Source organism: Gekko japonicus, unplaced genomic scaffold (assembly GCF_001447785.1).
Source record: "Gekko japonicus isolate JY-2015 unplaced genomic scaffold, Gekko_japonicus_V1.1 scaffold535, whole genome shotgun sequence".
NCBI classification, from domain to species: Eukaryota; Metazoa; Chordata; class Lepidosauria; order Squamata; family Gekkonidae; genus Gekko; species Gekko japonicus.
In genome coordinates this window covers 719,350-747,323 of record NW_015163621.1, presented here as the reverse complement: position 1 = coordinate 747,323, position 27,974 = coordinate 719,350, and the positions used below count along the sequence as shown (strand labels likewise).

General features: G+C 44.0%; 1 protein-coding gene across 1 annotated transcript in view; it reads right to left on the bottom strand.

Moving 5' to 3' along the window:
• LOC107107195 (connector enhancer of kinase suppressor of ras 2-like) overlaps positions 1 to 27,974 on the bottom strand; it is a 579,263-nt gene that overhangs the window by 269,139 nt on the left and 282,150 nt on the right. Inside the window, exons 3-4 of the mRNA XM_015407453.1 lie at positions 16,245 to 16,447; positions 12,238 to 12,325 (exon numbers count right to left, since the gene is read on the bottom strand). Of these exons, the coding sequence (XP_015262939.1) occupies positions 12,238 to 12,325; positions 16,245 to 16,447 (291 nt within the window). The remainder of the gene's footprint in view (positions 1 to 12,237; positions 12,326 to 16,244; positions 16,448 to 27,974) is intronic.

Genomic DNA, 27,974 nt, shown 5'->3' with positions numbered 1-27,974 from the left:
TGATCAGCAGCTGGGGGGCAGGGCCTGGTAAGTAGGGCCCCCCATCTCCACCAGGGGGCCAGGTGACCTTACTAAGCACTAATTAGGGCCAACCCGAGCTCTGACAACCTCAAGCTTAGCTCGGCTATTCCAGCTGCTATGTTTGAAATGAAAGGTAACACCCAGACAGGTGAGAAAGTTGTCTGTCCTGGTGCTTGGTGGGTTGGGAAGAGAAGGGGCTTGGTGGATCAGAATATAAAGGCAATGTGTCAAGGCATATCTTCACACCCAAATGGTCAACAGCAATAAACATGCAGAAAGTTATGGATATGCTCCAAGCAGTGTTCCCTCTAAGCTGAGTTAGTGTGAGCTAGCTCACAGTTCTTTAGCCTCCGGCTCACACATGTTTGTCTTAGCTCAGGAAGGATGGCTCCAGAGCAAACTAATTTATGCAGTAGCCCATTCGCTGGCTCACAACTTTAATGCCAGCAGCTCACAAAGTAGAATTTTTGCTCACAGGACTCCACAGCTTAGAGGGAACATTGGCTCCAAGTATTCTTGTTTTACAGACACAGCTCTGATTTTCTGGCACTTTTTTCATAGTAAAGCACTGTTTATGTTGCCTTGACTGATTTTGAGGATGCCATTTTGTTAAGATAAAACTGTTAGCAAAGAGTGAACATTGTCCAACATGGTGGCACTGCAACTACAACTGGTACCCTAAACCAGCATGGTGTAGTGGTTAAGAGTGGTGGACTCTGATCTGGAGAACCGGGTTTGAGTCCCCACTCCTCCACATGAAGCCAGCTGGGTGACCTTGGGCCAGTCACAGTTCTCCCAGAACTCTCTCAACCCCACATCAGGGGTTGCCTATTGTGGGGAGAGGAAGGGCAGGTCATTGTAAGCTGCTTTGAGATTTCTTAAGATAGCGAAAACCAACTCTTCTTCTTCTAAATGTCTTATTAACCAGGATTTCCCCCCAAAGGTAACTTTTCAAAGGTAATCAGAGGGAAGGTGGCATGGTACAGCCTGATCTTGTCAGATCTCGGAAGTGAAGCAGGGTCAGCCCTGGTTAGTGCTTGGAAGGGAGACCACCAAGGAAGACTCTGCAGAGGAAGGCCAGGGCAGACCACCTCTACTTCTCACTTGACTCGGAAGCCCCTTGCTGGGATCACCATAGGTCAGCTGCAACTTGATGGGACTCTTTACAGACACACAAATCCACTGAGAGGGAGGGAAGGCGGCATGTTGTAGCCCGATCTCGACAGATCTCAGAAGCTAAGCAGGGTCAGTACTTGGATGGGAGACCACCAAGGAAGACTCTGCAGAGGAAGGCCATGGCAAGCCACCTCTGCTTCTCACTTGACTTGGAAGCCCTTTGCTGGGATCACCATAGGTCAGCTGCAACTTGATGGGACTCTTTACAGACACACAAATCCACTGAGAGGGAGGGAAGGCGGCATGCTGTAGCCCGATCTCGTCAGATCTCAGAAGCTAAGCAGGGTCAGTACTTGGATGGGAGACCACCAAGGAAGGCTCTGCAGAGGAAGGCCATGGCCGACCACCTCTGCTTCTCACTTCCCTTGAAAGCCCCTTTCTGGGGTCGCCATAAGTTGTCTGAGACTACACACACACACACACACACAACTTTCCTAATACACTAGCTTTATAAGTCATTCTAGGACAGGCTAACCTATTGCAAGGTAAATGAATACAAGGTCCAGCAGTCATCAAGTAATTAAATTGTGCAATTTGCTGCCAGTGGATGTAGTGATGACCATAAACACAGATGGCTTTAAAAGGGGTGTCACAGACCCTGGCTGTTAATTGAACGATGCAGGCTCGACAATTTCTGCAAACGTGTGTTTGCTTTTTACTGTCCCAGCATTTATTATTTTAGCAATGTTCTCACTGTTACATCCTTGAGAAAGGTAATGATGAATTAATCGCTGCACGGGCAAGAAAAAAAGAAACAGAAAAGTTAAGACCTCTACCGAGTGTAAGCAAAAATAATAGCCACACATAAATAATATACACACACACACACACACACATATTCATGTGATGAACATTTGGTTGTGTGGCCAGAACGAAACCTAAGAACAGACCACAGGTTTGAAACAATTATTTCTGTGGGAAATTCATTCTCAGCTCAGATGCACTTACATAGTGCTTCCAGAGCAAACATATTAAATGGTTTTGATACAGACAGGTGAGTTCCACACAACTGGGCCTATATAAGGCAGCTAAGCCTAATGCCCCCTTGAATTGCTCCAGTGTGGTTTGCAAGAGGCTATCTAATCTTTCCGAAAGGTTTGGTGATAATTTTAGAAACTGTACTTTATCTTTTAAATTTAAGATACACGAGAGATGATATGTATTCTTTTCTGTTTCCCATTTTATTGACACATTAGGATTTTTTTTTTTGTAATTGTGATTCTTTTATATTTATACCCCTGCATTGCGGGGAGGGCGAGGTGTAAATGTGATTAGTTAATAAATAAATATTTAACCATTTCAAGAGTGATTAGATTGATTTTAAATAACAATCTAAAGAGAGAGCGTGAGGGTCTTTGGCTGGGATGCAAGATTTTCACTGGATGCCTGGAACAAATACATTTCTGACTTTTCTTTGGTCAGAGGGCTGATTTCACTGTAAAGCTCCTCATCAGGGGATTAGGCAGATTTGTGGAGGACTGTATGGAGGAGACAGCCATCAGTAGCTACTAGCCATAGTGACTAAAGGGAGCCTCCATGGCCAAAGGCAGGAAAGCTCTGAATACCAGTGCTAGGAAGTGACATCCAGGGAAGGCCTTGGCCACTATGCCCTTCGCCCTCCAGGCTGGCTGCTGTATGAAACAAGATGCTGGACTAGACAGACCACGGCTCTGATCCGGCAAGGCTCATCCTATATTCTTATGAGAAGAGACTTCTGCAACTGTGTAATGATCATAATGAGCATATTGCTCTCAGGCAGTGATCACTAATGTGAGGATCAGGGCAGTGTAAATACATAAGTGTGTCCCTATGTTCACCTGGGAAGTGTGACTATACCTGCTACTAGAACACCTGAGAGGCTTGGTTATGTATAATGTGCTCATAAAATAACATTTATAAAAGCAGTTCAAAATATTTTGCCCTATTTTGAGATGACCCAGGAAGTGAAGCCAGGATGGAACATGTAGATGGGATCCCTGACTGTATGGGATGACAGAGGATTGGTTCTGCATCTACCACATCAACAGTGTTCCTGAATGCATTCTTTTTTATTTCCAGTACAGATGTTAAGTAAGGGATGGGCAGACTCCTAATCTTGAACCAAAATTAGCCTATTAAGAATAAGCATCTTGAGAATGTTTTTGTGGGAGACTTTTTCAAATGCTCACCATAAGGTACTAAAAGCAAGTAAATAGCAGTTCAAGGGGATGCCTAATAACAGAGGATATAAGCTAATGGCATGCTAAGAATCACAGGAAGAAGGGAACGATTTAGACCTCCCACCACCCAAAATTTCTCCCTGAAGCATTCCCATGAACTCTCAAGCAGTGTTCCCTCTCAGCTGAGTTAGTGTGAGCTAGCTCACAGCTTTTTAGCCTCCGGCTCACACATTTTTGTCTTCGCTCAGGAAGGATGGCTCCAGAGCAAATTAATTTATGCAGTAGCCAAATCGCTTGCTCACAACTTTAATGCCAGTAGCTCACAAAGTAGAATTTTTGCTCACAAGACTCCACAGCTTAGAGGGAGCATTGACAGGGGTCCCCAACATGGCACCATGGTGCCTGCTGACATCTTTTCTGGTGCCTGCCAAGTGTTTTTAGGATGACGGTGGGGCCAGGTAGGGCTTTTGCCCAGCAAAGCCTCTGATTGGCCACTGGAGATTTGATTGCCAGTGCTTTTTGAACATCGCTTTGGCAGCAGCTGCCAACACAACACAAAGATCTGCACGGTGTCACTGACGTAAAGCTGTGGCCATTGTTTTGTGGCTGGCTCTGCCTCCTGCAGCAGCCATTTTGGGCAGACATTTTGTTGCTGTGCCCACCATGCCATGTCAGGTTTCCAAACGTGCCCCCTGCTCAAAAAGGTTGGGGACCCCCGATCTACACGAACACGCTGAACTTCCAGGCTCTGTTTGTTTTTTTAATGCAAGTTAATTGGAAACTCTTTGAAGAACATTGACTCATCTGCTGCATATGTTGTTTCCATAAGACACCCTGATCCTTTGGGATTAATTGGGATAGAAATAGAAATAAACAGTTTTTTAAAAGTCTGCTGTAACAGCCCTCCATTTGCTGCACTGTCACCCAGCCAAACCAACAAAATGGGTGCCATGCATGTCAATCCACTGCCTTGTTTTAAACTGGCAAGGCTAGACCAAGCCAGAGAAACCCAGGAGGACCCCCCCCCCATACAATAGCTGATGGAATAGACTTAAGATGTATAAGAACATAAGAACGTAAGAGAAGCCAATGTTGGATCAGGCCAATAGCCCATCTAGTCCAATACTCTGTCACACAGTGGCCGAAAATACCAGGTGCCATCAGGAGGTCCATCAGTGGGGTCAGGACACAAGAAGCCCTCCCCCCCAAGCACCAAGAATACAGAGCATCACTTGCCCCAGCCTGGGAGTACCTTGTGGCTAATAGTCACTGACTTCTGCTCCATATGACAGTTTTGAGTTGCCCAGCAAGAGAAGTTACCACATTTTTTGAGTGCACTAGAAAATGCCAGTTTCTGATATGGATTCCTTGTGCTCAGGGACAAAACTGCAGTGCCTTTTCCCCACCTGATTGTAGTAACCAAAGTAGATCGAACTATGACTGTTAAAATTGACCTGGCTTTGTGGCAATTACATGTAAATGCTCTATAATGTATAAATGAAAAGAAACAAACATATTAGAATCCCAGTAATGAAAATGGCTGAGGAAAAAGAAGAATTAAACGGGTCATATCTGTATATCCCTATGGAGGGAAGATGTCATGGTATAACCTGATCTTGGAAGTTAAGTATGCTTGGTAATTGGAAGAGAGACATCCAAGGAAGACTCTGCAGAGGAAGGCATGAGAAAAACACCTCTGCTTCTCATTTGCCTTGAAAGCCCTTTGCTCGGGTCACTCTAAGTTGTTTGCAACTTGATGGCACTTTGCACATATTTTTGGTATATCCCTACTCCCTCTGAATCCACTGATCTTTATTTGTTGCTGCATTTTTAAAGTATTTTAAAGAAAATATTGAAGTGAGGCACTCTTATCCAATAGCTTAGTTACAACCATAATATAAGTTTACCTGTAACTGGCAAATCACTGGCTTATGACTGGCTGGAACAGTGCCCACACGGTAAAGAGTGCAATTCTACTGACTGTATTTGTATTTTAGCATAGGATTTAATTGTTTCAATTATATGTTCTTTGTTGGTTTTAATTGTTTTTATGGTGTGTCTTTGAGGCAGAAAGGCAAGGTATAAATGTTGAAAAATAAAATCGAGATTCAAACTCCAAGGGCCTAGCCAGACCATCTACCCATTATACTAGACTGGCTCCTTCCTTAAAACCCAACCTAGCTGCTGCCCCGTGGCAACTCACATTCAGAGATGCACTGGCTCTGAACACAGAGGTCCCATTTAATCCTGGTGAAGAATCTCAGACCGATTTCCCACAAGCCGCTGCTCTGCCCTCGCTCTTCCTTTCCCCCCCATTGTAAGCGTCAATTTCCCACTACTTGCTGTGCAGCCGCATTTTGAACTGCAGCTTCACCTGATTCCCCCCTGCATCTTTTTGAGCCTCAAAAAGCAGGATCAAAAAGACGCTGGGGAAATTGGGTGACACTGCGGGTCAAAATGTGGTCGCGCAGCAAGTAGTGGGAAATTGATGCATACAATGGGGGGGAGTGAAGGTGGAGCAGTGGCTTATGGGAAATCAATCTCAGTCACTGAGAAAGACAGAAACCTCTCTTTAAGGGTGCCCCCACTTGGAAGTCTTATCTAACTGGAGAGAAAGACTTCTACCTTCCCAATACTGGCATGGCATGCCATGCAAAAGGAGGAGGAGGAGGATGCCCAGAAGAAAACTCAGTTCTGCTCATGGTGTCTGAACTGAGCTCCCATAGGCATCGTGCTTTCACGGGAATTTGAATACGAGGCTCTTTGATCGAAATCTAACCACTACACAACAATACCTCTTTTTCTCCTTTTGTCAGAAAAGCAAAAAAGAAGCAACTTTTTAGCTGCTGACTCTCTCCTACCTATTATCAGGCATTAACTGAATTTGACATTTTCCCCCAATCAAAGGCCTTTGCAGGAAACACAGATACTGAGAGAAAATCTGGCTCTTCACCCTGAGCTTTATTCCAAAGCATTCTACCTGCCAAGTGATCTGCTTCAAGCCTAACCATTCCACAAGATTTTCCCTTCAGCTTCCTCTTTAGGTTTTTTTTTTTAAATTCTTTAGGCTGAAATGTCAGAATATTTCTTATAAATGGAAGAGATCAGACATAATTGCAGAGCGGCTAGAAGGCAATCTGACTCTGCCGTTGAACTTGGCTCTTTGGGGGATGTACCAACTTGCACGGGAGTGGTTTTTTTTCCCTTGGGAAAAGCAATGTTTAAGAGAAAATATGTGATACATTAATAAGTGTAATGACAAGCTTAATATGAGGCCTTCTGCAGCTTCAGTTGGAATCTCTAGCAGCATCTGAGAAATTAGCAGTCATCTGGGAGATACGCTTCAGCTCGGGTAATCATTTTTTTTTTAAATGACCTACTTCTTGGGCAGCCTCAATATCTGCCCTAAAACATAATTATAGCCTTGGCATTATAAAATATTGTTCTGTCATTTTATTGATGAACAGATTAACAGACTGGTAGAGAAGAAGAAGAAGAAGAGATTGGATTTATACCCCGCCCTTCACTACCCAAAGGTGTCTCAGAGCGGCTTACAACCTCCTTTCCCTTCCCCACCCCACAACAGACACCCTGCGAGGTAGGTGGGGCTGAGAGAGCTCTTGACAGAGACTGCACTTTTTTTCAAGAACAGCTCTTATCAGAACTACAGCTTGCCCAAGGTCATCCAGCCAGGTGTATGTGGAGGAGTGGGGAATCAAACCCGGTTCTCCCAGATTAGAGTCCGCGCACTTAACCACTACACCAAACTGGCTCAAACTGGCTCAGAACTGGTTAATTTTGGTTGAACTGCTGTCGAGCAGGATTGAACCAACGATGTTGTCGTAGCCGGTGTGGTGCATGGTTGAGAATGCCAGGCTAGGAGCTGGGACACCCATGTATGGATTCGGACACGGCAGCTTGCCAGGTAACTCTGGCCCACTCTCTCAGCCTAACGTACCTCATGGGGTTGCTATGAGGATAAGATGGAGGAGGGGAGAAATATGCACACTGCCCGGAACTCCTTGGAGGAGTACCAGCACAAAAAATTATTAAAGAAATACATAAACGACTGTCAGAGCACCAGTTCCCCTAGCTCAGTATTGTCTCCAAGGGATGGCCCTCAAACAGAGAAAGACTCTTTCCAACACCAGAGATCCTTTAAGATGAGATATCAGGGACTGAACCTGGGGTCTTCTTAATCTACCTCTAAGTCTTCCAACTTGTAAGCCTGTTCAGGACATCTTCTGCCTACATTTCGGACACCAGGGGTACGGTCACACACGTCAGATAAGACGGGGGGAAGTGAGACTATTTCCTCTGGAGGAATTTGACCCGCAGTTGCACGGTTACACCTCCCTTTGAAGCTGCGAGTACAGCCCATCCGTGTGTGTTTGGAAGGAGGAGGAGGAGGAGATGGGATTTATACCCTGCCCTTCACTATCCGAAGTCCGAGAGCAGCTTATAATCTCTTTTCCCTTCATCTCCCCATAACAGACACCCTGTGAGGAAGGTGAGGCTGAGAGAGCTCTGAGAGAACCGCTCGTTAGCGAACAGCTCCAAAAGAACTTATGACTGACCCAAGGTCACACCAGCAGCTGCATGTGGGGAATCAAACCTGGTTCTCCCAGGAGCAGGCAACTCACAGAAACTCATGAAGGAGTGCTATCAAAAGGGCCAAGATAATCATTAGAACTAGGGATAGGAAGAACAACCACAAAATTGGATAGGAGGAACCACCGTAAAACTGGAGCACACCTAAAAAAGAGGGCAACAAAAAACTGGCAAAATGCTTGGGGAAAAACAGTGGCTTGAGTCCAGGCTACCTTTTCTACAAGTGCCAGGACTTGCACCTCTGCAAGGACTTCCACCTGTGGAGCATCATTTCCTCCCTTTCTGGGGCCTGAAATGGTCACCGGAACGCTGTTGTGTGTTTGGGTGTCCCCTCTCCACCAGGATTCCACGGGGCGTTTCCGACAGTCATGGATGGGGAGAGGTGGGAAGCCTTGGAAGAGTTAGTCTGGACCCACCCGTATGTTTATGCCTTGACCAATGGACTGATTACACAAAAAGCAGCTTTGGTACATTTGTGTGTATTTGTGTGTGGGCATACACACACACACGAGTCTGAATGGTTTATTCTGAGAGCTTCCTTTCATGCAAATGTGACTCTCATCCATTTTTGATGGAGAAAGGCTAAGGAAAATGTAACCATGAGCAATGCAAAGGCTTATCAAGTAAAGATCCCACGGATATGGAAGAGTTCCATCCTATATTTCATGGTCAAGCACTCCTTTGAAGTTCCCTCTTGATTTCTACAGAGCAAGCACACACAGACACAGACACAGACACACACACACTCTGAAGCACTCAGTTTCCCTGGCAAGACCCCCCCCAGGCACTCCCCCCCTTCCCTAGTTTAAAATACTTCAAATGGAATGGCCATTTCATTACACACAATTTCCATTTAACTCTCAAAACACCGAGAGGAGAAATATCCATCCCAGCTGGGCTCCCAGCTCAACTTCTGAGCCATGGACTTTATTCCTTCAATTTATGCGTCAGCAATGCCACTGGAGCTTCCTTTGCAGCAAACCTAATTATTTCAGGTCAAAGAATAAAGGACTTCAGCTAAGGAGTGGCCCTGAACATTTCCTCAGTTTTGTAGAGCGGAATGAATTAATTTTAAAGAACAGGCCATGCCGAGGCAGAAGATTCCGACAGTTTCTATTTGATTTACGAAGCTTTCATACGGAGATTGATTGGGATTCATATTGCGTAACAGAAAAGTATATTTCTTTCTACATTCACTTCATTTAAATTAGGGTTCAGTGAGGTGGAGCTCTGTATTTGGATGTACAGATGAAGGCAGTCTCTGAACACTTTGGGAGATAGCCAAGGTATTCAGGTAGTCAGACGCTCAATTAAACAATATAAATATTTACTTAAGGTTTACATTTAGACAGGTTTACATTTTGAGGTTTATAAAAATGATCAGGGGCACAAAGAACGGACAGGGAGGACATTCCCCCCGCCCTTTCATTATGTTACAACTTGGGGCACCCAATGGAATTAATTATTGGTACACTCGGGGCAGACAAAACGCTTTTTCACACTGGGCCTAATAAACCTGTGGAATTCATTACTCCAAAATGAGATGAAGGCAGCTAGCTTAGGGTCAAAAAACAATCCAACACTGGAAGTTCTAAGAGATCTCTAATGTTGTTGTTTTTGACTGCTTAATAGCCACAAGTGCGGGAGGGGAATCATTTCAGGTGTTGCATGGGGAAAGATTTTTCACTCTCCCGACTATATACATGGTTCCCAACCAGAAATGGCTCTCCATAGCTATTTGCCCGTATACTGAAAACATACAGTTTATCTGCATGCCTGTGTGTTTGCTTCAACTCTGATGTATTATGTTATGGCCTATGGCTAAGACAATAAACTTATACACATAAGAACATAAGAGAAGCCAATGTTGGGTCAGGCCAATGGCCCATCCAGTCCAACACTCTGTCACACAGTGGCCAAAAATACCAGGTGCCATCAGGAGGTCCAGCAGTAGGGCCAGGACACTAGAAGCCCTCCCACTGTTGACCCCCTCCAAGCACCAAGAATACATTATGATATTGGCTGATCTGTTTTCAATACCCTTCCTAATAATCCCCAGCATAGCATTGGCCTTTTTTATTGCAAGCACGCACTGTCCCGACATTTTCAGTGAGTTATCTACTATGACTCCAAGATCTCTCTCTTGGTCAGTCTCTGCCAGTTCGGACCCCATCAACTTGTCTTTATAGTTAGGATTTTTGGCTCCAATGTGCATCACCTTGCACTTGGCCACACTGAACCCCATTTGCCACATTGACGCCCACTGGCCCATCCTTGACAGATCCCTTTGGAATGCCTCACAATCCTCCCTGGTTTTCACCACCCTGAACACTGTTACAAAATAGCAGCTCCAAGGGACATGAGATCATGGTGGAGGGGTTAATACCTCGATCTGACTGGAGACCTTTCATGGCTACCACTGGGCAGTTAAAAACGTTTTGGGGCTGTATAGAAATATTGTTTCTAAAGTCTCATGCCTCTTCCTGTGATGACATTCTGTGTGGTTTTTTTCCTGCTACAGGTCAGATGGCCTAGTGTGATTTCTGTCACTTGACCAGATGGCTGAGCCACTAAATAGCCATGCCATATAATCATGCCTGATACCCACATTCCTTAACACCTCTCTGCTGAGGACCAGACTTTAAGGCTCCTATTGTATGGCCTACATGGGTCATGTCACGTATGCAATGGAGAAAGCTGGAAGTTGGATCACCTGACTGCAGGCAGGGCCTCTAACTTCTTAGCCAATCCCTACACACCTGATGTGGAAGCTATGGCAACCAGAAATTGGGCACACACCCCTGCCGCTCATGATTGGCTGATGGCCTCAGCTGATGGTGACTGGCATGGGGTATAACTCCGTGGTTCTTTAGGGAAGAGTTTTCTTGCTCTCTTGCTCTTGCTACTGGGATCCTGACTTTTGAAACAAAGAGTTTCTTTGTGAACTGATTGCCGGTTGCCAAGCCCTCTGTTATTGTGGATCTGTATCTCTGAGCAGTCCTGGACTATATACCTCCACAAGATGGGATTTCTCTTCCAAATCCCTTGGTGCCAACCTGTACTGTTATGCAATGGGCACTCTTGGACTATCTGATGCTACACCTAACTCGGTAACTATGATTATTATGAATGTGCAATAAGGGGAAATAGCCATAGGTTGTTATTATTTTTGTATCCTCTATAGTCTCTTGTTATGCTTTGCACTGAATAAAGATCATTCATATTTGTAATTGTCTCTGATGCGGTAATTGAACTCCAGGGCTAAATCTTGTGTCTAAGCTGACCACAGAGCTACCACTGTGAGAGTAATTGTGTGCACCTCTGAGTTAGAGTTGCTGTGTTAAGTCCCAGATGCCAGCTGAGAGATTGAATCTCTGCTCTTAGGCTGGGTGGGGACCCCTTTGAAGAGATTCTGGTGGAAAACTGTTGTGAATTCTAGAGAGAGTACAGACTGTCTTCTGGATTTTGTTTCATGTGCTTAGGGTTCCCTCTCACCCCTGGACTGGGCTGAGTGGGTTTAATGCAGCTTCTTACCTGGATTGACCATCATCTTGTAGAAAACTGGATTAAGAACATTCCTAGAGGATAGATGTATTCCTGACTGTTAATATTCACAGCCAAATAAAACTTTTGTTTACAGAACCAGTAGACCTCCAAGTACCAGATGTTGTGGGGGGATGGACAACCACAGGGAACTACCACCATCATTGTACCCTGTTTGTGAAGTTCCTAAGATACCCATGCATAGCATGGTTAGAAACAGGGAGTTGGACTTGATGGTCCCTAGTCTGATCTAGCAAAGTAGGTGCTCTTACAACAGCACACCATTATATAGAATGCAGAAGACTCAGAAGGCTAGGAGTTCCAGGAAATACAGAGGTTTGGATAGGATGGAAGTGTTAGGACTCACATTCACAAAGCCTCTTGAGTTAGTGACCTGGGGGGGGATTTGTTCTGAGAGTCCTCATTGAACTCTGGGCAGAGGGGAGAACTCAGCTGCAGAGAGACCAACCATGTATCCTAGGAAGCATTCTTGGATCAATTGGCCAGATTGGACTGGGTGACTCTCCCTGACCTCACTGAAAGGTTTGGGGTCAAGTCAGGCTTGCATGCTAAAGAACCTGGATGTTTGTTCTTGCTAACAAGACAGATGGCTTTTCCCTGTAGCTCTCAGACAAGATGCAGGCCTGACAGCAAGGAAGAAATCAATGTGTTTCTCCCTTTTGGGAGAAAATTTTTAGAAGTAACTTCATGTAAGATTAACTCTTACCTGTTGCACTATGGTTGTTAGTTCCAGGCACAGTTGAACAATGTTATTTTTCAGCAGAGAGTATTCTGTCACACTGACAAATGGAGACCTATCAAGGAGGAATTTAAAAAGTTATGGGCATTCTCATTCACAATGCCTGCAAAGCAGACTAACACACGGCAATGAATCTGCACTATTCATATTTCCCAAAAACAGACTATGATCAATGAATGCATACGTACCATTTTTTAAAAAAACTTTATGCAGTGTTGATGTTCAACTGTTTATAGCCCAAAAGGAAAACAAACGTTTTTGGCTTCACTCACCTTCGTTCATGCGACATAATAACTGCACTGGTACTAAGCACAAAGCTCTAGGCAGAAGTTGGAAGATAGGTCTAAATAGGTTTTAGGACCTTACTTAGGTACAATTAAGGAAGACAGGAAAACAAATCTTCCAAGCATTTTTAAAACGGGAACAGCAGCTGTGTGGGGAACAAAGGACCTAATCATACATTAAAAAGTCCTTGTGTCCTTAGGGGTCCCAGTGACAGTGACCATTCCCCAGGTAGGGCAGGGGAATCCCCCACTTGTGTGGGCTCCTGCCTGCCGCCGGCCTACATCTTTCCCCCATGCTATTATCCTGACCTGGAATGGCCTTGAGGCTGCTATTTGCCCTACGGGAGAATCCGATATGTTGCTCATCAATACATGCAAGTTTCCTTAATGGGGCAAACAGCTTTTCCCAAGGGCCATTTCGGGTCAGGGAAACAGCATGGAGGGAGCACTTGAGACCCCTGTCTCGACAGGACCTGCAGCAGACATGTGAGGGTCATGAGGGCTTTGTAACATGCAGTTAGGTCCTCCTTAGTATGAATCAGGGTCATGAAAGGAGGAACAAAGGGGCTAACTCTTCTCCACCTGCTCTTCGGCTGTTAAGCCTGCAAGTGGAGAAAGTCAAGCACATGTCATTTGCTTATATTCTTTCCATGGCTAACGGTGTGTGTGTGTGTTAAGGGGTTAAGCTTTGGTTGGCAAACTGCACGGAAGCGAAGTGCTAAACCCTTGTCCCTGCTCATACACAAAGCCTCAATCAAGCAGCCGCTTCTGTTTTTAAACCCCGGGAAGAACTGACCTTTCAGCATCTTGTCTATTCATCCGGCCCTTGGACTCAGATCTCTAAGGGTCAGATCCGGACCAAACGGCATGCATTTTGCATTTCTTTATTTACATCCCGCTTTTCTCCCTAGGTGGGATGCACAGAGGCTTAGGACATCCTCCTCCCCTCCATTTCTTCACAACAACAACCCTGTGAGGTAGGTCAGGCTGGGAGCATGTGACAGGCCCAAGGTCACCCACTGAGTGGGGATTCAGACCCAGATCTCCCAGGATCCTAGTCCAACACTGTAGCCACTACACCATACCGGCCCTCAACTTGCAGTCTCCCCCAATGCCCCTTCTCACTGCAGATCCCCTTGTGTCTTTCCCCTCTCCTGGCAACAGCAGCATTCCATGGGGATCAGTGGGCTGCCGTGGGAGAGGTTACATGCGGTGGCTCAAGTGGTTAAGACGCTGAACTGCAGGCTGTGGAAGGTCAGTAGTTCAGCAGTTCGAGACCCGAGTGTGCCGCATGATGGAGTGAGCTCCCATCTCTAGTTCCAGATCCTGCCAACCTAGCCGTTCGAAAGCAAGAAATTGCAAGTGGATAAATAGGTACCACTTCGGTGGGAAGGTAACAGCATTCCGTGCGCCTTGGTGTTTAGTCATTCCGGCCACATGACCACGGAAACGTCTTCGGACAACGCTGGCTCTTCGGCTTTCAAACAGAGATGAGCACCGCAACCCAAGAGTCAGATTCGACTGGCTTTCAAGCAAGGGAACCTTTACCTTTACCTAGTGGAGAATTTAGTCTGGATTCATATCTGTGTAGATCCAGGTAATGCGGAGATTGGAGTTCCATGGAAGCACCACTACCAGGGCATGCACACGCACACTCCTGCCTGATGCTCAGGCTTGGTCTACATCCACAGCAGAATTGGGTGGGAATGGAATTCCGTGATGGTCAGATGAGGTGAACCATTTCAGACTACAGGGGAAGGAACTGTATCTTTGAAATGTTCCAAAGAAAGAACGAAAGAATAAAAGAACGCTTCCAAGCAAGCAGCGAACGGGTACAGAATATTCATAACAATCCCCGTCTCTCTATTCCCCAAAGGATTTTTAAAAGCCGTTTTACTTGAAGGAAATATTTGTGACCTCCTGTGGGAACAGCACTGAGAGGCAGGATAGAAATACTGTCAGCAAACAAAAGTACAGCAGAGAAATAGCCAATCTAACTTCTGTCACCTGGACATCTAGAGCTTATCCCAAGTCAGACCAGTGGCCTATCAAGGTCAGTCTCATCTATTCTGAGTGACAGAAGCCTTCCAGGGTCTCAGATGTGGGTCTTTGCTATTGCTTGCTACCTGATCCTTTCAGGGGGAAATACTGAAGATTGAGCCGGAGACCTTCTCCACACAAAGTGGCGGTCTACCACCGAGCCACAGCCCCTGGCCCCAATAGACCAGCTTGGTTTCTTTACTCCCAAGGTTTGTTGGTTTGTTTTTTTTAATGCAGCAGAGAATTCAAAGACAGCATCCCTCCACTTACAGCCAAAGTTGGATTCAGAATCTCAGTCAGCATGGCTGGCAAAGATCTATGACGGAGTCCTGGGAGACTCATCTCCAGCACAGGCCTAAACAGCACTTCGGCTTGTAAAGCTCTTTAAGCTTGCCAGACTCTTTAGGGTTGTAAGACGCAGAGTCAGGAATGAAAGACCCATCCTAAAATTTATGTCTGCCCTGACCAAGGGGGGGGGAACACCTAATTTCCCCCCGAATTGATAAATGACCATTCGGCTTCTGTGCTCAATTACTCCTTGTCAACTCTGTTGAAGAACAGATAAAACTGTCCCCTCAGAGGCCCCGTCACACGGCAAAGTTGCCGTGGGAGAGGCACAGAAGGTGGGTGGATTATCTGGGCGCGATCACACCCCAACATCTGGGAAGTGGAGTGCACCCGTGGCTTACCGCCGACAATGCGGATTTAAAAACTAGTACCTCCAAGGTACTAGTAAACGTTTGCCATGGGCTGCCTCCAGACCCCCCTGGTGTGATTGCGCCAGCACGCGGCATTCCCCTCCAGTCCCTCGTTTACCCGCTGGAGCTGAGGGAAGGACCCGTGCTGTGCCGCCGGTGCGTCTGATCGCGTAATCGCGGATCAAACTGCACCGGGGCAATTAGCCATGCCTCCCCCCCACGATACCTGGCCCGTGTGCCCGGGGCCTATGTCACCTTTCCACGACATGCAAATCTGTCTGCTTCAGGTAGGTCTGAATTCCTCTCAGGCAGGGTGTTACTGACACTACTTCCCCAATTTGGGGAAGCATTTTTTTTTTGTGAAGAAAAAAGTATAGGCTAAAAGTATCCCTTTTTAGCAATCTTTGGGAGGGGAATGTAATTCCCTTCACCTGCCCTCACTCAGTTACCCTCAGTTGGCCAGGTTACCAAGCACAAATCTAATTTGTTGTGCTTTGATTTGCTGGCAGCCGTCATTTCACACATAGCTTTATGATAACATTCCATTCTTGATGTGGTGCATCTTTGGGTGAAGGTCCCCACGTGATGGAGGAAGCCATGACAGTTAGATAGGAAAAAGTGGCAGAGAAGGAAATGGCGTTCAGGAAAATAAGGGTGTCAAAGAAGACAACACAAAGATGAATCTTGTCTGCATTGTCTTAGTTTCCCATCCCCACTCAGATTGCTAGTTTCTACCCAAAACTGAAACAGGTGAATATTTAACACCACCCTAATGTCAAGCAACATTCGATAGAGGCAAAAGTATTCCAGATTTTACAACCCACTCCTACGGGACACCGTGTTCACTGTCACCTCACATGAGGACAAATTTACAACAGTTGAATGTTATAACAACAGAATGTTGTAGGGGGAGGGGAATTTAATATCTCAAAAAGGTTAAAAACTAAATTACCTATCCAGCCAGGCAAGCAAGTTCTTGGCAGCACCAATCAGGTCAACAACAGAGGTAAGAAAATCATTTGGCAGTCTTCGGGAGGCCCTGCCATCGTAATGGCCGCTCCTCCTTCTACCCGTTATGAAGTTCTGAAGGTTTTTGGCCGAGGCGTTCAACTTGTGAGAGAGCGTTCGCAGGTTCTCCGTCTCCAATCCATAATTCTGAAAGCAAACAAGAAGTTTGGTACAGTTTTGAAGCAGGACACCAAATGAATGCAAACATTTAAAACCACCTCTCTGCCCATTGCTTGCCATCTGAGCAATGCCATGATGGTTAACATCTGTGAAAGTGGACACTGACTTTGAGGTGGGAAGAGATCATGTCTGCCCCCCCCCCTGCAAAGACCCAAGTACTAATTTGGAAGACGAAACCAGATCCTCGATACTGCTCTTGGGCATTTGCAGCCCAGCTCAGGAAGGAGCAGGCAAGAAAAAATAAAGCAGTATTGGACCCAGAGATCAGAAACCCAGACCACTCTAACACTCTGTGGAACATCCCCATGAGGATGCTACATTAATCCAATCTGCCTCGCCTGAGATAGCCAAAAAACAAACAGGAGAACATAAGAACATAAGAGAAGCCAACGTTGAATCAGGCCAGTGGCCCATCCAGTCCACCAGTCTGTCACACAGTGGCCAAAAATACCAGGTGCCATCAGGAGGTCCAGCAGTGGGGCCAGGACACTAGAAGCCCTCCCACTGTTGCCCACTGTTGCCCCCCCCCAAGCACAAGAATACAGAGCATCACTTGCCCCAGACTGAGAGTTCCTATCTATACCTTGTGGCTAATAGCCACTGATGGACCTCTGCTCCAAACAAAACACCTGCCAGGAAACCACAGAGAGCTGGAGCAGTGCTGGACTCCAGACTAGAGAGAAGGTACTAATCCATTCCTCAACAGTTGGGTATTGGGGCCTTCGACAAGATTCAAGATGTTGACGTAAGTTGCCTGCCTTGGAGTTCTCCATGTTCCTCCTGCTAGCTACCTTGTAGTGATACTTCTGCACATCAGTTGTCCACGCAGCCATTCTAATGATCTGTTCTCAGGCTATTCTTCTGTCCATCCCAGACAACTCCAGGCTGTAGTCAACAGCCTTTTCCCTAACCTCCCAATGTACAAGCAGCCAAGAAGGACAACTGTCCATTAATTCATCCCCCTCTGGATACCCTGGGAGCATGCCAACTTCTTATCAAGAAAGGCCATTATCACTATCAGGTACCGAAAAAGCAAAACCACCTCTAGAGCTGCTGCAATTCGAATTGGCCAATGCAGTCCCTCTCTCTGCCAGTCAGTTCCCAAGTGCTGGATAAAACAGACCTCTCTTTTGTCAGTTTTGGCCATCAGGTGGCAAGCATCGCATCCTCACCTGTTGTGTTAACAAGATGTAGAACTTGTAGGTATGCCAAAACACATGGAATGGGCCAAAGGGAACCAGGTGGTGGTGGTGGAGAGATGATAAAATCCACATCGGTTGGAAACTAGATGGAGAATAGGGTTGCCAGCCTCTGGGTCCCGCCTGGAGATCCCCCAGAATTACAATTCATCTCCAGATGACTCAGTTCCCCTAGAGAAAATGGCTGCTTTGGAGGTTGGACTCTATGGCATTACACCCCTGCCCTCTCTAGGCTCCACCCCCCCCCCAAAAAAAAATCTCCAGGAATCTCCTAACCCAGAGCGGACAAAGCTAATGGAGAAAGACTTGAAGCTGAGTGACCCCCACCTCAACCTGGCCCCATGGGTCAGACCACATCTGATTACTTCTCTGAGGCCCTTTAAATGTTACTGTCTGCGGGAACCACTTCCCTGCAAGTGGCTTCCACTTTTTATTCTATTTTGTTACATCATTTGCACCCTGCCTTTCTACCCAGTGGGGACCCAAAGCAGCTTACATCTGTCTCCTCTGTTTTATCCTTACCCTGCGAGGTAGGTTAGGCTGAGAGAGCGTGACTGGCCCAAGGTCACCCAGTGAGCTTCCATGGCATGAGCGGGGATTCGACACTCTTGACCACTACACCACACTGGCTCTCGGACGGGGTAACGTTTAAAATGACACAATCCCATGGGCAGGCGAATTGTGCGGGATTTTCCCAAGAAATCAGTAGCCCCATCTCCCAAGTCTGAAAGACAGGGAAAGAACTCCGCCCTCTCTCCCCCCCAATGGACATCAGCACCCAAAGGGCATCAACTGTCCACAGCATCCTCTCTCCACAAGGAAGACGATCCCATGAGCAGACTGGAAGCAGGTTGCCAACAAACATCCTGCAAGGTCTTCACTTCCTTTCCTTTCATTTATTAGCTTCATTGACCAGAGTTCTTAAGCCAAATGTACAAACAGCTACTATAAAACACATTAAGGTCTTCACTTCTTGCATTTGTGCTCCAAGTCTACCCGTGTATATATGGGGTGGGCTTTGTGGGCACGGACAATAGTAGGAAAACTGTAAGTGGGAGCCAAGATGGTGATCAGACCCATCAGCTCAGCTGTTCAATCCTTGCAAGCAGGGAACCTACGCTGGGAAGGAATACAGCATATAACCCCCACCCCAGATGAGAAAAGCCTACGATCGCAACAATGTCTGTCTGAAATGCTCCTGCTCTTTAACGACTGTTTTATATTTATATTTCATGGGCCAGGTGTGCGTATCTTCACTCTTTGCCATTTAGAAAGAGAGTAGGATTATTCACAACAAAAGGGCAATGTGCTTACACGAAATATCATTTTTTCTGCGGCTCAAAAGTCACTCTTGATACCGTAATCTGAACTTCCTTTTTAAAAAAGACATCTAAACAGGAACACTATGTTGTTGGGGTTTTTTTTTTTAAAAAAAATCTGTTTATGACCAGCAATATGGAAAAAAGAGGGTCATTTCCTACCAGGAACATTCTGACATCTTTTAAGAATCAAAAGGCTCAGAGGAAGCATTTATAAAAAGCTGTAAACCAAGATAGAAGTCTCAGCTTCCTGGCTGACAAAGTAAATTGAAAGTAGCTGAGTTCTGTCCCTTCTGCCCACCTCTCCGCCACACACACTGTAACCCTCTGGGCAGAGAAGTACAGACAAGGCCAACATTAAGCATTAGATGAAGCAGGCTATAGAACGTCCTCTCCTCTTTGCCGCTCCCGTTCCACCAATATTCAAATGTTAACTTATAAACTTTTATTTCGATGGTATATGACCCCGCATCAGCCGCATGGCATTAACCCCGCGATCTTGGACAGATGATGGAAAAATTGTGGGGGCCGTGGCACCTATATTCATTGCTGGTGGGAGTGTCCCAAGGTTCAGGCCTTCTGGAGAGAAGTCAATGCCCAAATACTTTTAATTACAGGTTGCGCCCTCCAACTACAACCCTCCTTGTTCCTTTTGAATCATTGGAGCCATCCTGCCCCCAATGGGCTTATGAAAGAGTTGACAGAATTGTGTCTTGCGGCCGCTAGGAATGTTATTGCATTTCATTGGAAATCTAAGAAGACGCTGCTATTGAGCGACTGGTATCTGAAATTGTGGGACTTCTTTTTACAGGACAAAGTTTCCACTAGCATCGTACGATCTGAAAATCAACCCGTTCCTGCCAATCTTCAAGAAAAATGGATGCCCCTCTTAGAAGCATCAGCAGCACATAAAATCGACACCTCCCTGTTTGCCCTGCATAAATACCAGGATTTGCTTTCTTATTTTTAACTTATATTTAATTAAAAAAACAGGCTATAGAACAGGGCCCATTGATAGGGATGCCAGCCTCCAGGTGGGACCTGGGGATCCCTTGGAAGTAGAGCTCATCACCAGACTACAGAGATCACTTCCCCTGGAGAAAATGGATCCTTTGGAGGGTGGACACTATGGCATTGTGTCCTACAGAGGTCCCTGTCCTTCCCAGGCTCCAATCTCCAGGAGTTTCCCAACCTGGATCTGGCAACCCCCATGACCATCTCCTGCTGATGGCCAAGGGGAACCTGGCAACACTACGCACCAAGCCAGATTGCCGTACTGTCAATATGTAAAAAAGTGAAATCATTAGTAGTTTTGGAATACGCTGATGACACCCAGTTCTACATTTAATTATCTGAATCATCTGGTGACTCTGTAGAGTCTCAGAACCCATGCCTGACTGCTGTAGTTGAACGGCTTAGGGTAAACAAGCTGAAACTCAACCCTGATAAGAAGGAAGTAAAGTTGATGGGGGGAGGCTGAGAACCCTGAAGGATACTGGGCTCCTGACATCTGATGGATCCAGTTGCCTCTTGCTGACTTGGTTAAGAGACTAGGGTTGATTCTCGATTCAGCTTTATTGTTGGAGAAGAAAGGTGACCCAGCCGCAAAAAAGAAGAAGAAGAAGGCATTCTACTAATTCCATTTAGCTTGGAAGATGGCCTCCTACCCTGACTTGGCTGCCCTGGCCACATGAATCCATGCTATGGTTACCCTTAAGGCCTGACTGCCATAATGCACTGCCCTTAAAGATGACTCAGAAACTCCATTTGGTACAGAATACAGAAGTTCAGCTACTATCAGGGCCTAAGTTGAATCTGCACATTGCTCCTATTCTGCAAATGCTCCGTTGGTACCAGGATCCATTCAGTGTTCTATTCCCTACAAAGCCCTTACTGGCATATGTGCAGGACTGCCTCTCCTGCTATTTTCCACTGCAATAGCAGAGCAAAGCCTTTTGAAGATTCTATGCTGTAAACACCTCAAATGAACAACTGCATGTTCATGTGTGCTCTCTGTGGTAGCCTCCTTACGGAATGGTCTGCTTGAGGCTTTTAGGAAGCCCCCCCCCCCAATCATTTCACAAAATGTGGGAAACAGAATTGTCCAGGTGGGCATTCTTGTAGAGGAGTCAGAGCTGTGAGCAGTGATGTAACAGATCAGCTTGGGAGGTGACCTCCATTAAGGATAATGTGTTCTTTCTTCCAATCCCATCCCCAATGCATTATGCTGTTTTGCTAGGGATCTTTGCCATTAGACTCAAATGTTAACATATTTTGTCACGTGCTTGCTGATTGACTCCATAGCCTTATTTTACTAGGAATCTTTGCTGTTGGATTCAAATATTGTTATTGTACAAATGTTATCACATGTTGTAACTGGCTTATGGATTGACTAAATAGTTCGATCGTATCTGTAAATTTGCCTTGACTCCCAGTGAGAAAGGTGGGCTATAAAATGGAGAAGAGGAGAACGATGTAAGCTACTTGGGTGTCCCTGTTGCTGTTTTTATTTTTACATCAAAGCAGTAGGTTGGGGGCTCCAATTTTTATCAGAGCAGCCATGAGAGAGGAAGAGGACTGACCCATTTCAGCCTTTCCTTCTTTGCACAGTTTTTCTCTCACACCCCCACAGACTCCCACACCCATAGCTCCTAGTACTCTTGCAATGTAAGCTAAAATGCAGGACAAGGATGAAAACAGTCAGAAAATCTAACCACAGATTTCCTCCCCTCAAATCTGGCGTAGTTTGGATCTCAACTGTGAAACTCAGGTTAGGGATCAGTTCCTGAAGCACCATTCCACTTGATAGGGCTGCCAAGTCCCCCTGGGGGGTAGGGATTTCCCCGCTAAAAGGGGCCCCAATCTGCTGGTCCAGATCTGGCCAGCAGGGGGAACCCCACCCCCGAAGTGGCCAGATCAGGCCGACATGCCTGGTGTGATGACATCACCCAAAAGTGACATCATCATGCTGGGCACGTCGCACTCTGAAAACTCTATGGTACCATATGCCCAGCGTGATGAGGTCACTTCTGTGCCCAGCATGATAACATCATCGCAGCACGCACGTGCAAAGGATGCGCACAAGGAATCCCAGAGACAGCCCTGGACTCCCCCACTATTACTTCGGTAAGACTTGGCAACCCTACCACTTGAGGATGCACACAAAAGGATTTGATGTAAGTTGGATTCACATAATCTCCTTGAAGAACTTTCCATTCCAATACGTGAACTGGCAAAGGTCTTCATCTCACATAACACACACCAGAACAAAGTTAGAGTCCAGTGGCACCTTTAAGACCAACAAAGTTTTTGCCGGTCTCGGCGACAGAGAAGGTTACCGAGTTTGCTCCGTACCGTTTCATGAATTCCTGATCATCCTTGAGAGATTTTTGGGGTTCCCAAATCACTCCGAGGGCTCCCGGAGAGAGTCTCGTGCATGGTGCTCGTCACAGAGTTTTGAGGTCAAACGGAGGTTCATTTCAGCTCCAAGACCCTGCCGGTGCGGACGACCAGGACAAGACGCTCCCAACACAAGGGCTTGGGGCACTAGCTGTGACCAGGGGGCTGAGAAGAACTCCCGCAGATGTTTAGTAATAAGGAAAGAGCTAAAATTTAACTGTTAAGTATACTTTGGAACCAAGAAGTGTAAACAAACGCGGAGACGCTAAGGGGAGCGGCACTGCTAAGCCGGAACAATCGAGCACCGAGCAGAAGAAAAAACAAAACAAAGGAGAGGCAGACCAGCTATCCTCGAGAGGCAGCTTGGAAAGGAGCTTGGAGCTGAAAGGAGAGAGGGAAACGAGGTGCAAAATACCAAAGGAGAAATTGCTTATCTCTCTGCACGAACCTGAATGGTGTATTCATAGGACTTAGTGATATTGACGTAGGTGCTTCAACGGAGCTAGTGAACTTTATCGTCAAGCGATTGATAGAGTCTAGAAGAGAAGGAGTTACACACGATATGAGCAGACAGTTGATACAGAGGAGAAGACAGAAGAAATAAGACGAAGAAAGAAAGGAGCGGGCTTTCATAGACTTACAACTAGAACATGAAATGTTAATAGTTTACCTTATGTGAAACTTCATTTTCCAGACTGAGAAATGGATATTATTAATGATGTGAAAGGAGTAAATGTAGAGAGTGTGGCATAAGGGTTGAGTGGTGAGTAAGATGAGATGAATGAATGAATGAATGAATGGGTAAAGAGAATAACAAACTGTGTTAAAAAAATTACAATATAGGATCTCTATATTAGTTCTGGTTAGTGAACTTTATGGAGAAATTTTGGTGATTTGTTTCAGTTATTAATTAGCAATTTATTTTGACTTTGGAATCTTGGTTAAGATAGGAAGATTGGATTAAAATAAAAAAGACCAGAAAAATAGAAAGTAAGATTGGGGAATAATAGGCTATAGGTGTGAAGTCCTAATAGAGATAGCAAGTGGCTCAAGAAAGGCTTCAGCTCCATCGCCGGGGCAAATTAAGGCAGCAGCAGCTAGCCTAATGCAGGTGAATCCTAAAGACCTGACAGCACAAATAAATGAAAGTATTGCTCAAGCTATGAATCTGGCAAAATACATTACCTGACGATAGCTAAAGCCATAGAACCGTTAGAGACAAAAATAGATTCCTTGACGCAACAGATGACAGCACAGATGGAAGAATTTAAGAAACAAATCTTGGAAAATAAAAAAGAAATTTCTAATCTGACTGTAACAACTAAATTAACTGATACTAAGGTTGAAGAAGTTGATACACAGGTCCAAGAACTTAAGAATAAATACGACTCAATGGAAGAATTGCTTATGACATTAAAATTGGAAAGGGTTGCCTTCCTTTTAACTTATAATAAAAGAAAATTTAATGAAGAACAGAAAAGGATTTTAAATGAACCAATCACGATATGTGAAATAATCGAAACTATCAAAAATTCAAAGAAAAAAAAAACCCCTGGACCAGATGGTTTGCTGATCAAATTTTTTCAAGTTGAATTTGTTCAAGTATTTGAAAGTCAACTTTCGATACCATTGAAATATATCGGAAAAGGGGGAAATTCCACAGTCGTGGAAAGAAGGATTAATCATGTTAATACCAAAACAACAAAGTAATACCGCAGAGATAAAAAACTATAGGCCTATCTCTCTACTCAATGCCGATTATAAAATATGCATGACAATTATAGCTAATAGATTAAAAAGAGTATTAAGACAAATAATTCATTCAGATCCGGCGGGGTTTTTACCCCAAAGACAACTAAGGAATAATGTTAGAATTATGATAGACACATTGGAATATTACGAGACTCACCCCGAAAAACAGATGGCTTTGTTGTTTTTAGATGCGGAAAAAGTGTTCGATAATTTGAGTTGGGAATTTCTACTAAACATTTACTTTTTAGAGATTGTGGGGACATTTAATCAAAGGATTAAAGCTATTTATAGCGATCAACAGGCTAAGGTTTGTTTTAATGGAGACTGTACCCAAAGTTTCCATATACAGAAGGGGACAAGGCAGGGATGTCCTCTTTCTCCTTTACTTTTTATTTTTGCCTTAGAAGTACTTAATGATATAAAAAGAGAAGATGAATGAGTCAAAGGTTTAAATATTAAATGAGAAAAATTTAAATTACAGGCATATGCGGATGATTTGGCGTTTATTTTAGAAGAGCCATTGAAATCAATAGAACGGCTGCTTCAGGTGTTAAATATGTATGGTAAAGTAGCAGGTATGAAGGTAAATTTCCAAATAACCAAGATATTAACAAAAAACTGTACAACAGAAATTGATAAACAAATACAAGAGAGATTTGGGATTGAAGTATGTAAAAGTATTAAGTATTTAGGGATTGTTATGACTAAAAGGTGTAGTTCACTTTATGAGGATAATTATTAAAAAACCCTGATTGAGATTAAGAAAGATCTAGAAAAGTGGAAAGGTTTGCATCTTTCGTTGTTAAGCCGTTTAGCTTCAGTAAAAATGAACGTTTTACCATGGCGTATTTTTATTTTCCAAACTATCCCTATAATTAATAAGAATTTTTTTCAGGAATTAGAAAAAATGATTTTGGGTTTCATTTGGCAGGACAAGAAATCTAGGATTAAGCATAAACTGATGCAAGAGAGAAAGGAGAAAGGGGGGTTGGGTTTTCCAGATTGGTATACGTATTACAAAGCCACAGCAATGGTATGGATCAAAGAGTGGCTCATATTAACTAATACTCGGTTACTGAAACTTGAAGGCCATGATCTGGCGATGGGATGGCATGCCACGATTTGGTATAATCTAGAACAAAAATATTTCAAACAACACATATTGCAAAGTGCCCTTTTAAAAATTTGGAATGAAGTGAAGAGTCTTTACATTAAAATCCCGAGATGGGTTTCCCCTATTGAAGCAATTGCGAAACCTTCGCTATGTAACATGGAACAGAAGTATTGCTACAAAAATCTATTTGATAGTAATTACAAACTAAGAGATATAGCATTTTTTTTTGAATTTTTTTTTTTCATTTTTCCATAACATACACTCCATATATTTTCCAACATTCTGGGGTTACATTAGACATTTTCTTCAATCCACTTATTGACTTTTTTCCATTTTTGCTTAAAGTTACTTTCTGTTTTTCCCGCCAAGTACATATTCAGCTTATCCATTTCTATTATTTCAAAAAGCTTCGTAATCAACTCTTCCCTAGTCGGTATTCCAATTCTTTGCTATTATTATTCTTGAGATTGTAATTATGTACAGTATAATAGATAACTCATTATGTTTAATCCCCTCTGGTGTGATATTAAGTAAAAAGATTTCTGGTGTGATTAGCAAACTGATTCCTGTAATTTCTTCTATTAACTGCTTAATACTTTTCCAGAATTTTTGTATTTTCTCACACCTCCACCAGATATGAATATACGTTCCTATGTTATTCTTACACCTCCAACAATTTCTAGAGACATTAGTGTAGCATTTAAGCGAGATATAGAAAATTTACAAAGCCAAGGTATTGAAATGACATGGCTTGAAAAATGGCAAATACTAACAAGATATAAGGAAGATGAAAAGAAAGGTTTTTATAAGAAATCTACAGATATGGATAAAATATGGCTGAACTCAGGAGAAAAACTCATTAAAAATCTATATAATTTTAAACTGATATTAGGATGCAGGACGACCCGGTAAAAAGTGTTATGAAATTATGGGCCAAGGATCTAGGATATGAGTTGAAACGGGACGAATGGAACAGGATTTGGGAAACTAATATTAAAATTACCAAATCGGCAGTTGTTAAGGAAAATATATACAAAGTAGTGAATAGATGGTATTTGTACTCTGCTAGGTTGGCTATATATTCATCTGTAACATCAAATTTATGTTGGAAATGTAAACAGAACGTGGGTTCATATTTCCACATGTGGTGGACTTGCAGCAAAACACAATCCTTCTGGTTGATGATACAAAAATATTACAGGAAATTACTCTAACCTCCATACCGTTGAAACCAGAACTGTTTCTTTTGAACATGATTCCAGAAAAATTTGGGAAAACAGATAAAATAATCTTGATACATAGTGTGACTGCCGCTAAAATTAGTTACGCAAAATACTGGAAATTAGAAAAAACTCCGGATAGGGAAGAAATGATATATAAATTACTAAATGTGGTTGAAATGAACAACCTAACATTGTTATTAAAAGGGAAAGAAGAAAAATGCTTCGAGAATACTTGGTCAAAACTGTACAAATTGATTAAAAAAATTACCTGAATGTCTCAATTTTGTATTACAAGCTTTACTGTGGGAAGATTCTAATATGAGGGAAATGTATATAAGCTGAGTTTAATTGTATATAAAGATAAAATAATAAAAAGTGTTATAAAATAAATAAATAAAAAAAAAGTCCAACAAAATTTTTATCAGACAATAAAATGGAATTACAGAACATAGTTGTATATATAGGGGTGGCTTGTTAAATTAGCATGCAAAATAGTAAAGATGTTTATTAACAGATCAAAAGAATGACAAGCTCGGTTTCTAGTTATCATCTGTTTGGGTTCAACTGGGGGGGGACAACATAGGTAATAAGTTCTGACATATTTATTATCTATGTTGTCCCCCCCTTGAGCCCAAACAGATGATAACTAGAAACCGAGCTTGTCATTCTTTTGATCTGTTAATAAACATCTTTACTATTTTGCATGCTAATTTAACAAGCCACCCCTATATATACAACTATGTTCTGTAATTCCATTTTATTGTCTGATGAAGTGTTTGTGCACATGAAAGCTCACACCCTGAATAAAACTTAATTGGTCTTAAAGGTGCCACTGGGCTCTAACTTTGTTTCTATTGCTCCAGACCAACATGACTGCCCATCTTGATAACACACACCAGTTTATTTTGTATGGAACTGTCCCTTTCCATCTTTGTTTGTGTTTTTCAGAGACTACCACTAGGGATGTTCATTCGGCTTGGCCGAGCTGGTAAAAAAAGCATAGTGCCTAATATGGCATTATTCGGGCTCCCCGAACAGGGAGGCATTTAAACATACCTCCCTGAGCTTTCCTCCTTTCTCTGGCTGGAGAAGGGATGGGGATGTATGTTTAAATGCCTCCCCAACCACTCTAGCCTTCCCCAGCCAGCCTGATTTGGCAGGCAGGCTTGGGAAGACACGGGGAGGTATTTAAACATGCCCCCCCCCAGCTCTCTTGCCTTCCCCAGCCTGCTCTTGCCTTCCTTTCAATGATGGGAACCTCCCTCCCGTGACTTCAGGGGGATTATTATACCCTATGGGGACAGTCCCCATAGGGTATAATTGAGGAGAATAAATTCGGCAACTCTGATATTTTCCCGGCCCCAATATCATACTGATACTGGGATTCAGGAATATTGGCAAATACCTTTTTTTCCCCAAGTTTGGTAGATCCAAACCCGAAAAATTCCAATTTATTTTTTTGGTGCACACCCCTAACTGGCACCACCA